The sequence below is a fragment of the Pinus tabuliformis genome, chromosome Q (genome assembly GCF_031772625.1).
Source record: "Pinus tabuliformis cultivar Carrire ecotype Pingquan chromosome Q, CPIR1, whole genome shotgun sequence".
NCBI classification, from domain to species: Eukaryota; Viridiplantae; Streptophyta; class Pinopsida; order Pinales; family Pinaceae; genus Pinus; species Pinus tabuliformis.
Genome location: NC_142296.1, coordinates 425,839,844 through 425,856,671, shown reverse-complemented (window position 1 = coordinate 425,856,671; position 16,828 = coordinate 425,839,844). Strand labels below are relative to the sequence as shown.

General features: G+C 39.7%; 1 protein-coding gene across 4 annotated transcripts in view; it reads right to left on the bottom strand.

Moving 5' to 3' along the window:
- Nucleotides 1-12,461, bottom strand: part of LOC149220031 (uncharacterized) — a 164,281-nt gene extending 151,820 nt beyond the window's left edge. For 2 of the 4 annotated variants that reach the window (XM_089382714.1, XM_089382711.1), the window contains exon 1: nt 10,365-10,905. In XM_089382714.1, coding sequence (XP_089238840.1) covers nt 10,365-10,472 — 108 coding nt within the window. In that variant the 5' untranslated portion in view covers nt 10,473-10,905. Of the gene's footprint in view, nt 1-10,364; nt 10,906-11,582; nt 11,831-11,933 lie in introns of those variants that run through there. The other 2 variants (XM_089382713.1, XM_089382712.1) reach the window with 2 other exon arrangements.
- Between the last annotated feature and the right edge of the window lie 4,367 nt (nt 12,462-16,828).

Here is a 16,828-nt window from a genome sequence, read left to right as displayed (position 1 = left end):
CAAATTTGTAATGAAGGACTTGGGACCAGCACAACAGATATTGGGCATGCAGATTATGCATGACACGAAAAACAAAAGGTTGTGGCTATCACAAGAAAAATATATCAAGAAGGTGCTTGAAAGGTTTAATATGAAGGATTCCAAGCCAGTTGGTACACCCCTTGCAGCCCACTTCAAGCTGAGTACTGAATTATGCCCTAGTGATGACAAGGAGAAAGAAGAGATAAGCAAGATTCCTTATGCTTCAACAATTGGCAGCTTGATGTATGCCATGGTATCCACACAACCAGACATTGCATATTCAGTGGGAGTAGTGAGTAGGTTCCTTGCCAATCCAGGCAAACAACATTAGCAAGCAATAAAATGGATTTTGAGGTATCTCAAGGGTACTAGTCATTATTGTTTATGTTTTGGTCATGATGAGACTATGCTTGAAGGATTTACAGATGCGGATATGGTTGGAGATATGGACACCATAAAGTCCACTATAGGTTATTAGTATACATTTGCAGGTGCAGCAGTATCTTGGGTGTCAAGGCTACAAAGAATACTAGCCCTCTCTACAATAGAAGCAGAGTACATAGCTGCAACAAAAGCCTATAAAGAGATGTTGTGGATGCAACAATTCCTAGGAGAGATAGGAATAAAGCAAGACAAGTATGTGTTATATTGTGATAGTCAGAGTGCCATTCACTTGGCGAAAAACCCAACATTTCATTCAAAAACCAAGCATATTGACTTAAGTTACCATTGGATCCGGCATGTGTTGGAGGAAGAACAATTACCCTTTGAAAAAATCCATACAGATAGGAACCTTGTTGATATGCTCACTAAGATTCTACCACGAAATAAACATGAGTTATGTAGAGTCATGGTAGGACTCGGTGTGACTTGATTTGGCTTCAAGTGGGAGAATGTTAAGTGTGAAACCAAATTCATGTACGATTCTAGATCCTTCTACACCACCATTAGTTTTTAGATCTCCATGCAAGATTCTAGATCCTTCTACACTGCCATTAGCTTCTAGATCTCCATCTAAATCACATGTAGGATTCTAGATCCTTCTTTAGCCTCTAATAATTTGTAATTTCTCTGGCCAAGGAATGCAAGCCAAGGTCCAGGGTTGTTTCGTAATGCTAAGTGATTTCTGTTCTCCAGCGATTGTTTTATCTATTCCGCTGTTTCTGATTGAGTAATCTTGTCGTTTTTCCATTTGTCTGTCTCTGAAATTATTCTTTGCTATTGTCGTCTAAGTCTCTGAGTATAAACCTGTTGTGTGTAATGTATGCTCTGAACTATCACAGATATGCAATAAAATGCTAAAGTGTTGTAGATATTAATCCCAATGCTAAAGTGTTGGAGATATTAATCCCAACCACCGCGTTAAACACCCTGACAACAGTCATACTTGTCAGAAGTATTTTTGCATTAAACAACTTGACAACAGCCATACTTGTCAGAATTATTTTTGCAGGTTGCGTCTTTGTTTGAATATGGAAGGACTGAAGCCAGAACAGAAGTACCACGTGAACCATTCCAAAAGAAACAAAGAATTTAAGGCATTTAATGTATTTTGGTAAATAGATATGGGCAAGCATTCATTCCAAGACTATAACACACACTCCACAAACACTTGCGTGATTCTAATCACACTCAACAACAACAACATAATAATTATTTGCTCTGTCATGCATTAATGTAAAAATTGTATGTTGAGATAAAGAAGCAGGTAAAAGTCATTTTGCAAGTAAGAGAGGAAGAGTGGAAGAGAGCGAGGGTTTCTGAGGAGAAAATGGTGGAGAAAATTTTGGTGGGTGCCTAAAAACAACAGTTACTCTGTTTAGTGTGTGTTACTTTAGTTTTTGCATAACAAAATACTAGACACTGGGATATAAGTTAACGACACTTAACACGAATGTGAAACAAAAATATATGAGCGAGCATTGATTTGAAACAACAATATATTGTTTATTAATATAATTATAAAGTACTAAATCAGAAACGAGCATATAGTCTTGATAAGAAAGTAAAATGACACGAAAAAGCGTACCATATAAACGATTAATATACCCCACAAATCTTGCACAAAGCACTCTGCTAATTACATTGTTCACTGTTTGTAGTTCTCCACCATGGAAAACCAGTCTTAGCTGTGTTGAAACCATAGATATGCAATAAAATGCTAAAGTGTTGGAGATATTAATCCCAACCACCGCGTTAAACACCCTGACAGTAGTCATACTTGTTAGAAGTATTTTTGCGTTAAACAACCTAACAACAGTCATACTTGTCAGAGGTATTTTTGCAGGTTGCGTCTTTGTTTGAAGATGGAAGGACTGAAGCCAGAACAGAAGTACCACGTGAACCATTCCAAAAGCAACAAAGAATTTAAGGCATTTAATGTATTTTGGTAAATAGATATGGGCAAGCATTCATTCCACGACTATAGCCCACACTCCACAAACACCTACGTGATTCTGATCACACTCAACAACAACAACATATTAATTATTTGCTCTGTCATGCATTAATGTAAAAATTGTATGTTGAGATAAAGAAGTAGGTAAAAGTCATTTTGCAAGTAAGAGAGGAAGAGTGGAAGAGAGCAAGAGTTTCTGAGGAGAAAATGGTGGAGAAAATTTTGGTGGGCACCTGAAACAACAATCACTCTATTTTACTGTGTGTTACTTTAGTTTTTGCATAACAAAATACTAGATATTCGGATATAAGTTAACAACACTTAACACTGATGTGAAACAAAAATATATGAGCGAGCATTGATTTGAAACAACAATATATTGTCTATTAATATAATTATAAAGTACTAAATCAGAAATGAGCATACAGTCTCAATAAGAAAGTAAAACGACACGAAAAAGCTTACCATATAAACAATTAATATACCACACAAATCTTGCAGAAAGCACTCCGCTGATTATATCATTCACTGTCTGCAGTTCTCCATCATGGAAAATAGTTTTAGCCGTGCAAAAACCACAGATATGCTATAAAGTTCTAAAGTGTTGGAGATATTAATCCCAACCACCGTGTTAAACACCCTGACAACAACCATACTTGTCAGAAGTATTTTTACAGGCTGCGTTTCTGTTTGAAGATGGAAGAACTGAAGCTAGAACAAAAGTACCACGCAAACCATTCCGAAACACAACAAAAAATTTAAGGCATTTAATATTTTTTTGGCATATAGATATGGGCAAGCATTCATTCCGCAACTATAGCCCACACTCCACAAACACCTGCATGATTCTCATCACATTCAACAACATCAACATATTAATTATTTGCTATGTCATGCATTAATGTAAAAATTGCATGTTGAGATAAAGAAGTGGGTAAAGATCATTTTGCAAGAAAGAGAGGAAGAGTGAAAGAGAGTGAGAATCTCTACGGAGAAAATGGTGGAGCAGATTTTGGTGGAATCGTGAAAACAAGTTGCACTGTGTGTTATTCCGCGTGAAGTGTAAAACCTTTGTTTTTACTTGGTGAATGAGCCGCAATTTCATACGAATGTATTTTTCATGAATTAGAAGTTAATCCTAAGTTTTATTGTTGCTCCAAAACTTTGTTTTATTGTGTCTTTTTGCCGTGAGTGAATACTGTGTTTTTTTTAAGTCTCTTTATAGCTGTGCATAAATCGAACTGCGCGAAATCAGCGTCGTGAAGAGTCATAGAGCTGCGCGAAAGTAGCTTCGCGCGTGAAATTAGCTTCACGAAGAGTCATAGAGCTTCCCGAAGAGTCGTAGAGATGCGCGAAAGTAGCTTCGCGAAAGTCACACCCCTCTACCTCTCCGTGTAAAAAAAATTTAACATGGTATCGGAGCAGGTTAAACTTTGTTAGTGTAAAAACAAGTTTTTTTTACTAATAGTTAAAATTGTTTTGAGGACAAATTGTTTTTAGCATATTTACCAGCAGGTAGGAAGTTTTTTTTTCTTCACTCAGAAATGGCAACATCAAGCACACGCTTGAATAATCCTCAGATACCTTAGTTTAATGGAAAAAATTATGATTATTGGGCTATTACAATGAAGGCCCTGTTTTCTTCTCAAGACATTTGGGATTTGATGGAGAATGGTTTTCAAGAACCAGCAGATGCAGCAACATACAATGCCTTATCTCAAGAAGAAAGAGATTTGTTAAAGGACAATAGGAAGAAGGATTCAAAAGCCCTGTTCTATATTTTCCAACCATTTCATGAAAGTATTTTCCCAAAGGTTGCAATAGCAACGAAGCCCAAGCAAGCATGGGACACCCTCCAGACAGCCTACCAAGGCATGGCAAAAGTCAAAACAACAAAGCTGTAAATGTTGAGAAGAGACTTTGAAACACTTTGTATGAAAGAGTCTAAGAATGTCGACTCGGTTTTTACACATGTAAGTGGGCTGGTTACTCAAATCAGGTCTCATGGTGAGACATTTGAGGAAAGAAGAATAGTTGAGAAAGTTTTGAGAAGTTTGCCAGCAAGGTTTGATGCCATGTTGTGGCCATAGAAGAGACAAAGGATCTCTCGCACTTCTCAATGGATGAGCTTAATGCATCATTGATTTCTCATGAACATAGATGGAATAGAGTAACAAGCTCCTCATTGGAGCATGCCTTCAAGACACAAGTATCATTTGGTCAAAATCGAGGCAGAGGAAGATCATATCCTAGAGGAAGAGGAAGAAGCCCACACAGAGGTCAAAAATCGAAATCCAAGTTAAGGCCCAAGCCAAAATCAAGCACAAGGTCAGAGGTATGATAAATCTCAAGTTCAATGTCATTACTGTAAAAAGTATGGTCATTATGCAAATGAATGTAGAAAGAAGCAATATGACATAAGTAACAAACCAAGTGTAAATTTCAAAAAAAGAAAATCAAAACCATGATAGCATGTTTTTAGCTTGTAATGTAGAACAAGAAAAACAAAGTGATATATGGTATCTAGATTCATGGTGTAGCAACCACATGTCAGGAAACATAGAAATGTTTTCCAATCTAGATGAAAGTGTGAAATCTGAAGTAACATTAAGGACTGATACCAAAGTCTTTGTCATGGGAAAAAGAAGAGTTAATATCCTAACAAAGAAGGGGGAGAAGAAGTACATCTTAGATGTTTACTTTGTCCCCGGTCTAAAGCATAACCTCATAAGCATTAGACAACTCATGCAAAAGGGCTACAATGTTTTTTTCAAGAATGATGTATGCACAATTTTGGATAGGCCTCCAAGAAGACAACTGATTGCAAAGGTTCATATGACAAACAATAGAATGTTTCCCCTAAAATTAAAATTAGATTTGAAGGAAGAAGGTGCACAAGCACAACTCTCAATGAACTCAGAAGAGAATGGAAGAAAATAGTCAGTTGTCACACAAGTAAACTTTCAAACAGAGGTAAAAGATGAAAACTAGTTATTGCATTTGAGATTTGGTCATCTCAACTTTGGAGGTTTGAATTCGCTGCATAGGAAAGGCCTGGTGAAGGGACTACCACTCATAGAAAAACTGGACAGCCTATGTGAAGGATGTATCTTGGGCAAGCAACATAGAGAAACATTTCCAACAGGAAAGTCAGTAAGGGAAAAGACACCTTTGGAGATTGTCCACTCAGATTTATGTGGACCAACGCAGACACCATCAATTGGTGGCAGCCACTATGTATTGACCTTCATAGATGACTACGCAAGGAAGACATGGGTCTTTCTCCTAAAACAAAAAGGTGAAGTGTTTAAGCGCTTTCGCCAATACAAAGCTCTTGTTGAGAAGCAAAGTGGACACTACATCAAAGTCCTCAGGACTGATAGAGGTGGATAATACATCTCGAATGATTTCCTTCATTTTTGTAAGCAACATGGAATTCACAAGCAATTTACAACAAGGTATACACCTCAGCAAAATGGTGTGGCAGAAAGGAAGAATAGGACCATTATGGAAATGGCAAGAAGTATGATGAAGGCAAAGCATTTTCCAAATGATTATTGGGCTAAAGCTGTTGCTTGTGCAGCATATATCTTGAATAGATGTCCAACCAAAAGCGTCCAGAACATAGTTCCTGAAGAGGCATGGAGTGGAAGAAAGCATAGTGTCACCCACATGAGAGTTTTTAGATGTGTGGAGTATGCACATGTCCCGGATGAGTTGAGGAAGAAGTTGGACAGCAAGGGGTAGAAATGTATATTTGTTGGATACAATGATGAATCCAAGGCATACAAACTCTACAATCCATTAACCAAGAAGGTCATAATCAGCAGAGATGTGCAGTTTATAGAAGAGGAAGCATGGAATGGAAGTTTAGAAAAGATAGTCAATGTCAAAGCATGTATACCACATGAGGACAAAGAGGAATTAACAACAACAAGTAATTCCTCAATAGTGACTCCTTCTACTCCTATTCAAGTGCAACAAAGCAGGCAACAAGCAACACCATCAACAAATAATAGGACAGCTTCGCGCAGCCAAGCAAGTGTTTCTCCAAGCATACTGCAAAGTGCAACACCAAGTGACATGTCAAGCCCATCTTCAACAAGCACAAGAAGACCAAAATTCATAAATTTAAATGAAATTTATGAGCAAGATGAAGTTGATAGTAGCGCTGGTTTGAATTCTTTATTTGCATTATTTTGTCATGTAGATGACCCAATCCATTTTGAAGATACAGCCAAAGAAGAAAAATGGGTTACGACAATGGAGGAAGAAATAGAAGCAATAGAAAGGAATGACAAATGAGAGTTAGTGAACCTTCCGAAAGGAAAACATGTCATTGGAGTGAAGCGGGTCTATAAGACCAAAAGAAACATTGAGGGAAAGATTGAAAGGCACGAAGCAAGGCTAGTTGTCAAAGGATATAAGCATCAACATGGAAGAGATTACGCAGAGACCTTCGCGTTAGTTGCAAGGATGGAGACAGTGCGTGCAGTTGTGGCGATTTCCACGCAACATAAATGGAAAATGTATCAAATGGACGTAAAATCAACGTTCTTAAATGGGGTGTTGAAAGAAGAAGTGTATGTTGCGCAACCGCCTAGGTTGAAGGCCAAGAAGACAAAGTGTACTAGTTGAGGAAAGCTATTTATGGGTTGAAGCAAGCACTGCGCGCATGGTACAAAAGGATAGATGCCTACTTGTTGGACAATGGTTTCGACAAATGTGATGATGAACCCACTCTCTACATCAACGAGAGCGAAAGTAGGATTCTCATTGTCGTTTTATATGTAGATGATTTGATTTTTACAGGCAGTGATGATTTCCTCATCACTGATTTCAAACAAGTCATGAAGAGTGAATTTGAAATCACTGACTTGGGATTGTTAAGATTTTTTTGGGCATAGAAGTGAAGCAAACAGAAAATGGCATTTTTATCTCTCAAGCAAAGTATGTGGCAAACATGTTGGAGAGGTTTAAAATGCAGAACAACAAGTCCGCACTACTCCAACTATCATGGAGTTGAAGTTGAGCAAAGAAGATTGCAGTAGCAATGTCAATCTGACATTATTCAAAAGCATGATAAGTAGCTTGATGTCTTTGACTGCCACTAGGACGGATATAATTATGCAGTAAGTTTGGTGTCGAGGTTTATGGAGACACCCAAGGAGACACATTGGTAAGCAGTGAAAAAGATTTTAAAGTATGTCAATGGGACAAAATAGTATGGTGTTTTGTACACAGCAACAAGTGATTTCAGGTTGGTTGGTTACACTGACAATGATTGGGCTGGAAGTGTTGATGATAGAAAGAGCACGTCGGGATATGATTTTCATTTGGGTTCTAGAGCCATTTCATGGACCTCCAAGAAGTAGCCAATAGTGTCACTGTCAATAGCAAAAGATGAATGTCGCAGCAATAGCAGCAATGTGTCAGGCAGTTTGGATGAGAATAATGTTGAGGGATCTTCGTCATGACCAAGAGGGAGCGACAACTATTTTCTACGACAACACCTCAGCGATTGCATTGTCAAAGACTTCTGTGTTTCTCAAAAGGACCGAGCATATTGATGTTAAATATATTTTATTAGAGCGTTGATTAACAATGATGAAATTGTGTTGCAGCACTGCAGGTCACAGGATCAATTTGCTAATATCTTCACAAAGCCATTGGCACGTGAAAGTTTTGTTTATCTCAAAAACTATTTGGGAATTGTCAATGGCGGCAATTGTGATTAAGGGGGAGTGTTGGAGATATTAATCCCAACCACCGCGTTAAACACCCTGACAGCAGCCATACTTGTCAGAAGTATTTTTGCAAGTTGCGTCTCTGTTTGAAGATGGAAGGACTGAAGCCAGAACAGAAGTACCGCGCGAACCATTTTGAAACGCAACAAAGAATTTAAGGCATTTAATGTATTTTGGTAAATAGATATGGGCAAGCATTCATTCCGCGACTATAGCCCACATTCAACAAACACCTACGTGATTCTGATTCTAATCACACTCAACAACAACAACATAGTAATTATTTGCTCTGTGATGCATTAATGTAAAAATTGTATGTTGAGATAAAGAAGCAGGTAAAAGTCATTTTGCAAGTAAGAGAGGAAGAGTGAAAAAGAGTCATTTTGCAAGTAAGAGAGGAAGAGTCAAAGAGAGTGAGAGTCTCTAAGGAGAAAATGGTGGGAGCAAATTTTGGTGGGCGCGTGAAAACAACAGTTACTATAATGGTGGGAGCAAATTTTGGTGGGCGCGTGAAAACAACAGTTACTATGTTTCACTGTGTTATTCCGCGTGAAGTGTAAAACCTTTAGAGCTGCACGAAATCAGCTTCGCAAAGAGTCATAAAGCTGCGCGAAAGTCACACCCCTCTCCCTCTCTGCGTAATTTTTTTTAACATAAAGGTGAGTCTGCACGAAATCAGCTTCGCCAAGAGTCATAGAGCTGCACGAAATCAGCTTCGCAAAGAGTCATAAAGCTGCGCGAAAGTCACACCCCTCTCCCTCTCTGCGTAATTTTTTTTAACATAAAGGTGAGTCTGCCGCTTGACAAGAGTTAGATGCAGCGGCGGACAAAGAAGCCAAAAGTGAGAGGAACATTCTAATAGAGGACTAGGAATCACCTAAATCGAAGCATATTCGAAGAAAACGATGTTGTAGGCAAACAAGCTGAGCAGCAACAAAAGCAGGAGGCAAGAGTAGGACCGTGTGGAATCCTCTAGATAGAACTCAAATTCCTCTTTTGTGTAGGCAGAATTAAGTTCTGCCGCAACTGCTCTGGACCTTATCACCTATGACGTGTTGTGCCAAAGAAACACCTTATCACCTCAAAAATCAATATGACTATTGTGCCAAAGAAACACAACATATTCAGCGAAATGAAATTTGAAACTTAACCTATCATTTCATGAAATCAACATGAAAATAAGAACACAACATATTCAGCGAAATGAAATTTGAAACTTAACCTAACATCTCATGAAATCAACTCGAAAATAATTATGACCGCACATTTTGCCGATAAACACACCAGAACACATCTGGATTACACAAATATTAGCACAATATACAGCTTTAAGAAATCTAACAGGATAAAGGGAAAGAAAAAGAAAACGAAAACAGAACACATCTGGATTGCACAAAAATTAGCACAATATACAGCTCTAAGAAATCTAACAGGATAAAGGGAAAGAAAAAGAAATGAAACGCAAAATAAAATAAAAAGAAAACAGACACTTCAGGAAATGGGCGTGATTGAATATTGAGCAATTTTTTTTTATCAGAGTCATCATTTTACCTGTTTCTTTTCACAATACGATGGAGTTCGCAACAGATTAGGGTCAATTTATAATAATTCCAAATTTAAAGTGATATTTATTGATTTAAACAGGTTATCCTCCCACGCTTCCATGGATCTACAGATTTAGATTAACATAGGTTCTAAACTTTGCAGGTAATTCCAAAGAATAATTAAACTTGACCATTGCTGTAAAGAATAAAGAAACTTATCTCGCCGAGGTAAACTTACTCGTTGATAGTGAATACAACTTATATAGGTCTAAAACTTGATGAAACTAGTTAAATAACAGCTTAATTTTAACTACTGCTGCAAATATTGAACAAATTTTACCAGAGGCGTCAATTGACCCGTTTTTTTATCAATAGAAAGGGATTTGCACGTAATTGAGGTCTGTTAAAACTAATTCCAAATCGAAAGTCGATTTTAATCATTTACAACATTAGGGACTCTCCCAAGTTTCCATAGATTTAAGACTTAGACTAATACAGGGTCTAACCTTTGAAGGAAAATCCAGAAGTATATTATATTTAATCAATGCTATAAAGACTGAAGAAATTTATCTCGCAGGGCTCAAATTGCGCGCTCTCTGTTACCGATATAAAGTAATTCACATCAAATGAAGCCAGACGCGAAGATGCACTTACAAACTTCAAGATCGCTGGTGGAAAATTCACCATTCCTGCCAAGGCAGGTGAAAAGGCTCGAATTCCACTGAGACCCCATGGCCGACCGGGAGGCCGTCCACGGTCCATCCCACGGCCTCCTCCCGACTGTTTTTTGATGACAAAAATAATTAAGTTTCTTTCTGTGGATTGTGCAGCTGGAGAGAGTTACTGGAAAATTGTGTGAGATCCACAAATCCTCCGCAACAGGACTTGCCTTTGCAGCCATGAAGGAGTTCATCAGAATGACTCTAACAGCCATGAAGGAGTTCATCAGAATGACTCGAATGGATCACACTCTCTGGGCCTCGAGTTCTCACGATGAATATTTTCGTCAATTCCCGAGAGTCCTTGGCCCAAAACCGGCGGGGTACAGAACCGAGGCAAACAGATATGCTGGCAGCGTGCTGTTAGCCACCGCCATTGTTTGATTTGACTTGTAATTATGGTGCTGTACACACCGTTGAACTAACTGAAATTTTGTATACAACTCAGAAACGTTATGCAGAAATGTTCCCATCCACTGTTTCTACAGCCACGACAATGGAAGTCTTACGCGATGGTGCAGAGGGTACCAGGAACGGCCAACCCCAATTGGTATGTTGATATTTTAGAGTACTGTTACACAGGGGAAGTGAAGTGCTCCAAAATATCTAATTATAAATATGTTATTTTAATTTGAATTAGAAATTTAAGTAATCTTACTTTCCTAAAGCTTAGCAAAGACGGCCCTCTAAAAAGTTAATATTTTATCTTAACAGATGCATATGGGGCTCCATTCTCTCACCGCTTCTATTTCTTAAGGTTCTGCCAGCAGCTTGGTGCAGGAGTCTGGGCCGTCGTAGATGTTTCTGCAGACAGTTTAGTGGAGAACTCAATTCCGGTGAATTGCAAGAGGCAATTGACCCGTTTCTTTATCAATAGAAAGGGATTTGCACGTAATTTTGGTCTGTTAAAACTAATTCCAAATCGAAAGTCGAATTTAATCATTTACACATTAGACTCTCCCAAGTTTCCATAGATTTAAGACTTCGACAAATACAGGCTCTAAACTTTAAAGGAAAATCCGGAATTATATTATATTTAATCAATGCTATAAAGACTGAAGAAATTTATCTCACGGGGCTCAAATTGCGCGCTCTCTGTTACCGATATAAAGGAATTCAAATCAAATGAAGCCAGACGAGAAGATGCACTTACAAACTTCAAGATCGCTGGTGGAAAATTCATCAATCCTGCCAAGGCAAGCGAGAAGGCTCGAATTCCACTGAGATCCCCATGCCACCCCATGACATTCCCGTGGCCTGCCGGGAGGCCGTCCACGGTCCATCCCACGGCTTCTCTCATTACAGGAACGGCTAATCCCTGAGATCAAGTTTGTCAGGGTTTCGAACTCGAGACGAATAGAATAGATACGCTCTGCTATGATTTTTACTTTGCCCTGCACTCTATTATCAGAGCCACAAAGAAAGCAGCAATTACCAGAATGTTTCTCCAACAATGTTGTAGGAGCATTATTTGAAGGAAAGAAAACACAGCCTGAAACTTTACCTCGATAGAGTTACGACAGGTGAGAGCCACCACGTCCCTGGTTCCAATCCCGGCGTTTCTTAGCTTGGCAGGCACATCTATTTACAAGTCTTTGCAGATGCTCTTTCAAATTTCCCGCACACAATGAGAGCTTTGTGTTGGGGAAACTCGTCGCAGCGAATATATACGTATAAAAAAAATCTGGTGATCGGAAGTGTTCGGGACCACTCGAGTCCCAAGCATGAGAAGTCTTCCTGCTATGGTCAGGTGAGGGGCGACTGGAACCGTTGGCATAGAAGTGTTTCTGTTGAAGTCTCTGGCCACGTGAGAGATGAGTGAAACCACTAGCATCAGGACTAGAACAGTTGTCCAGGATCAAACGGTTACGATTGATCCACCACATAAGACAGATAAGCGACTTAATCAATTCGCCGTTACCCTGTAGCACGCGTCACATCATATATCCTCATTTCTCTAGACCATTCACTCTTATGAAACCGTGTACAGAATCCAGCCAAGCCAACTCAGCAGGGGAATCTCTCCCCCATCACGCCCCCCAGTCCCACAGTACTTGGAGCAACGCCATCGCACTCTCCGCCGCTGACTCAACCATAATATGCGGTCCCGTAATTGCGTTGCATCTGCCCTTCTACCTGTCTCTATTTAATCTTTGCATGCTTCACACTGTCACAGGAGCGCACCTGTACCACCAGCTCCACCTGGTTATGGTATTTAAGCCCTTTCCAACATGCTTTGCTTCTGCACAAGGGTTGGCCTACTTTTTATATTTTAAAATTAAAAATTATATAATGATAATCATGGTCTTAATTAGTAAGTTCAATTATACAAGTCAATTTGAGTGTGTTATAGATTTTAATAATATTCTTATTTAATAGATTAGATTTATTTTAATTATGGATTTACGTAAATCAAATATTTTTATGTACAATTTTTTTAAAATTTATATTTTAAAATATTTGATTTTTTTCTATTTGAAAAATCTATAATATAAATCTATATTATCTCTCAGGTATACTTTTTCATTATTTAAATTAAATTTATAAATATATAAATGAATTTGAAATTTTCTTTGTTTTATAATAAAAAAAATTAAATATATAAAAAAATTTGAAAATCTTCTTTATGTTATGATTTGTGATGAAAGCTGCAAGCTCACCGCAATCTATAAATATGTTTTCAATCTAATTAATCTTAATTTTAATTAACAAACATATATTAAAAAAATCATTAAATTGCAATGCCCTAAAAATCTTTTGAGATTGATTAATCTTATATTTATAAATTACAATAAATCAACACAAACAACTCAATGTTATTTTTTATCTCATTTTTAAATTCAAACTAAATTTAATTTATTTTTATACATTATCATAAAAATAATATTAATTTGATTGTACAAGTCTTCATCTGTGCGGAGGGCGAGGGTTTGGGTGCAGGTGCATAGGCCGGAACCAGGGCCAGCTGGGCCGAGGGCCTAGGGCCCATCAGAAATCGACACCGGATCGCGACGAAGGGAGGAACAGTACTCCGGCGGACAACGACAGATAAGAAGGGCAGGTGGAGGTTGGAAAATATCGCGGGGTAGACAGCTGGGGGTCAACAGTTTGAAGCACAGTAACAAGGGTTTTTACTGAGGAAAGCAAGGAGACAGGACTATTGTGCTGGCAGCGACCCTTCATCGAAGAAACCGATCGGCGAGTTATCTGTGACCCTCCTCAGTAACCATGGTTAACCCTAGCGAACTTGTTGACCTAGACCCTGCAATGGAGGATATCCTATCGGTCTGGGGGAAGGACCCAACTGCCCAGAACATTGAACGATATTTTGGAGCGACAGAAAACTTTAGCTCCGACCCTCTTTCACCGGAAACGCTAAGGATTAACCATCCCTTCCTACAGTCGACAAAGAAGTTGGAGGGGAACGTCTCTTTTCATCAGGACACCAAGGGTTTGCAGCAGACAAGAAGGTCGAGCGGAGATGAGTTGCATGCAGGCCTTCGACAATCCACCCAAGGCAGCAAAGGGAAACCCTCTTCCATTGGTCCGGTTCTCTCTGGAGGTTTAGAGGATATCGTAAATTTCGGATCGAGCATAGGGCAAAGGTCTGAAGGGGGTTTTGGAAGGGTTTCGACCGTTACCAGAGCATCCATTGCCAAAGGTCAGGGCAGCCCCAAAAGGATAGAAGGACGGAAGGAAGTCGACTCTGAAGGACTTCCAGACCCACGAAAGAACCCTACAGGATCAGAATTGGGGACTCAGGTAACAAATCAATCTCTAGCAGAGCCTTTTAATTACACCATAAGCAATTCGTTTCTAGCCTCATACGAGCCAAGGCTTTCCCCATTGAATTCCGGCCCGGAACAACAAGAAAGGAATGAGGCAAGCGAGAAAATAAGGGAGGAGGACGTCGGGACAAGGAAAAAAGGGGAGAAAAGGAAAAAGCAGAGGCCGATAAACTCGCAGGATTTAGAAGGGAATTTGGTTTTGGGAATGGACGTGCAGATAGAAGAGGCTCTGGAGGTGGCTGAATGCACCTTGGTCGGCAGGGCGAGAGGGAAAAAATACACTTCCAATTTCATCAAATCGTGGGGGGAACAAAATTGGCAGTCTGATCTCATTAGAGGATTCAGGGTTTCGACTCTAGCAAAAGGCTGGTTTATGGTGCGTTTTGAGCACAAAGAGGCGGCAGATTGGGTTGTTGAAAGGAATTGGGCTTTCGGGAACATCCCTGTTCTTCTAAAAAAATGGAGTCCTCTGTTTGATGCAATTCATGAGAAAACGGATGTCTTTCCGGTATGGGTAAGGGCTCCGGGGTTGCCTTCATTCCTTTGGGTTGAGTCGGTTTTCAAGGCAATAGGGAATAGGTTGGGCACATTTCTGGAAGCGGATATGTCCTTCCTGCAAACCCAGAATAAGGCTATGGCACGGATTCTAGTCAGCCTAAACCCAAGTGGAGGACTAGCAGAGAAGATTAATCTCCAGTACAAAGATTACGTCTTTGAACAGATCCTGGACTACGAATACTTGCCCTTCAGGTGCCATAGATGCCACGTCTATGGACATTTGGCCAAGGAATGCCCCTTGGGTAGGCGACGGAGAAGATTTCAGAGGACGTCAGCACAGTTGGAGAAGGCAACTTGTCATAATCAGACTCTTCAGAGAAAAGAGACTTCAGTTCATCAGATAGAAGGAGAAATGGAGATGGATTTTCAGCAGGGGGCAGACCCCGAATGTAGCAAATCAAGATTCACTGATCAGAAGGGAAGAAGAAGATCTTGAGCTTGGGAGCGAAGAAGCAACCATGGAGCCCATCGAGGAAGCGGCAGCAACTCAAAATCCCATCAATAGCGAGGACTCAAAGGGTATGTGCTTAGATCCAATAAATACCCCTTTTCTTAATTCAGAAAAAAAGAAGATTGTCTGGTTCCTGAATCTCTTTCAAAAAATTTCATTCCTGATATCAATGATAATAAAGAAAGTCATGATGGGAACAATGTGGAAACCTGTATTGAAATCATTTCGGCCGCCATCCCCTCCTTAGATCTGAATTGTGAAGTTGTTTCTTCTGAACCAATCCCCCTGGTCCCTCATCCCATATGCCCCTATAACCTCAGATCTCAGGACAATAAACCTGATCCCTTAGATACTGTGGGTGGCATAGGTCTGTCCCCTCCTCTGAGCCTGAAAAGAAAAAAAAGGGGAAGGAAATCAAATCTTTCCATGGCCCAGGTTAAAGCAAAGCATGATGTGGCAGATGGAAAGCAATTGTCAATCACTGGGGCACTTAGAGCTGTGCAGGCCCCTGAAAATGCTTTAAAATGATTCTTACATCATGGAACTGCAGGGGTTTAGCCAGTAAACCCAAAAAACTGGCTCTTAGGGAGATGGTCATGAATTCAAAATCGGATATCCTTCTACTTCAGGAGACTTTGGGGAATGGAGCAGAAGTAGAATCGGTGCTAAATGCCCTCCTTCCAGGTTGGAAATTTTCGGCTATGGACTCAGTAGGACATTCTGGAGGACTGGCTGTAGGCTACAGGGAAGGGAAAATCAAGATAAGGAACCAATGGGGCATGAAACAGGTGATGGGCATGGAACTTCAATCCCCAGAATTTGACTTCCCCTTAACAATCCTAAACATTTATGGGCCATGTCAGGGGAGGGTGCCTTTCTGGAACGATCTGATGTCCAATTCGACAGTGAAGAGTAAATACATGGTGCTGGGCGGAGATTTAAACTTCTCAATAGGAAGAGCGGAGGCCTGGGGACCCTCGGCAAGGGAGGATTCGCTTACAGATTTCTTCCAAAATCTCTTAATTGCCAACAATCTGATAGATGTTAATCTTATTAAGTTAAAGCCGACTTGGAGGAATAGAAGAGTAGGAGAAGCAAGAGTGGCAAAAAGACTGGACCGCTTCCTCATAAATGAAGAATTATCTTCCATGATCCCAATGTTTAGGCAATGGGTTGAAGAGGGGGGACCTTCAGATCACTTTCCAGTTTATTTAGAACTCTCTAAGCCTCCTCCAAAGCCGCCAGCACCCTTCAAGTTCAATGCATCTTGGTTGCAAGAAGTTTCTTTCAACAAACTATTTAAAGAAACATGGAGACATCCTGACAGAAGCACCTCAGAGGATAAAGGGTTCCTGTTCATGGAAAACCTCAAAAGACTGAAGAAAGCAACAATTATATGGGCGAAGGACAGAAAGGCAAAACAGAACGAGGAAATAATCCGGATAAGTGAGGAACTTCAAAAGCTGGAAAGTATAGAGGAGGATGGATATGCGACACAGGAATCAAAAGAGAGGATCCTATACCTTGAGAAACTCAAAAATCAAATTCTTCTGGCAAAAGAGGAGGAATGGAGGCTTAAGAGCAGAGCGATTTGGCTTAAAG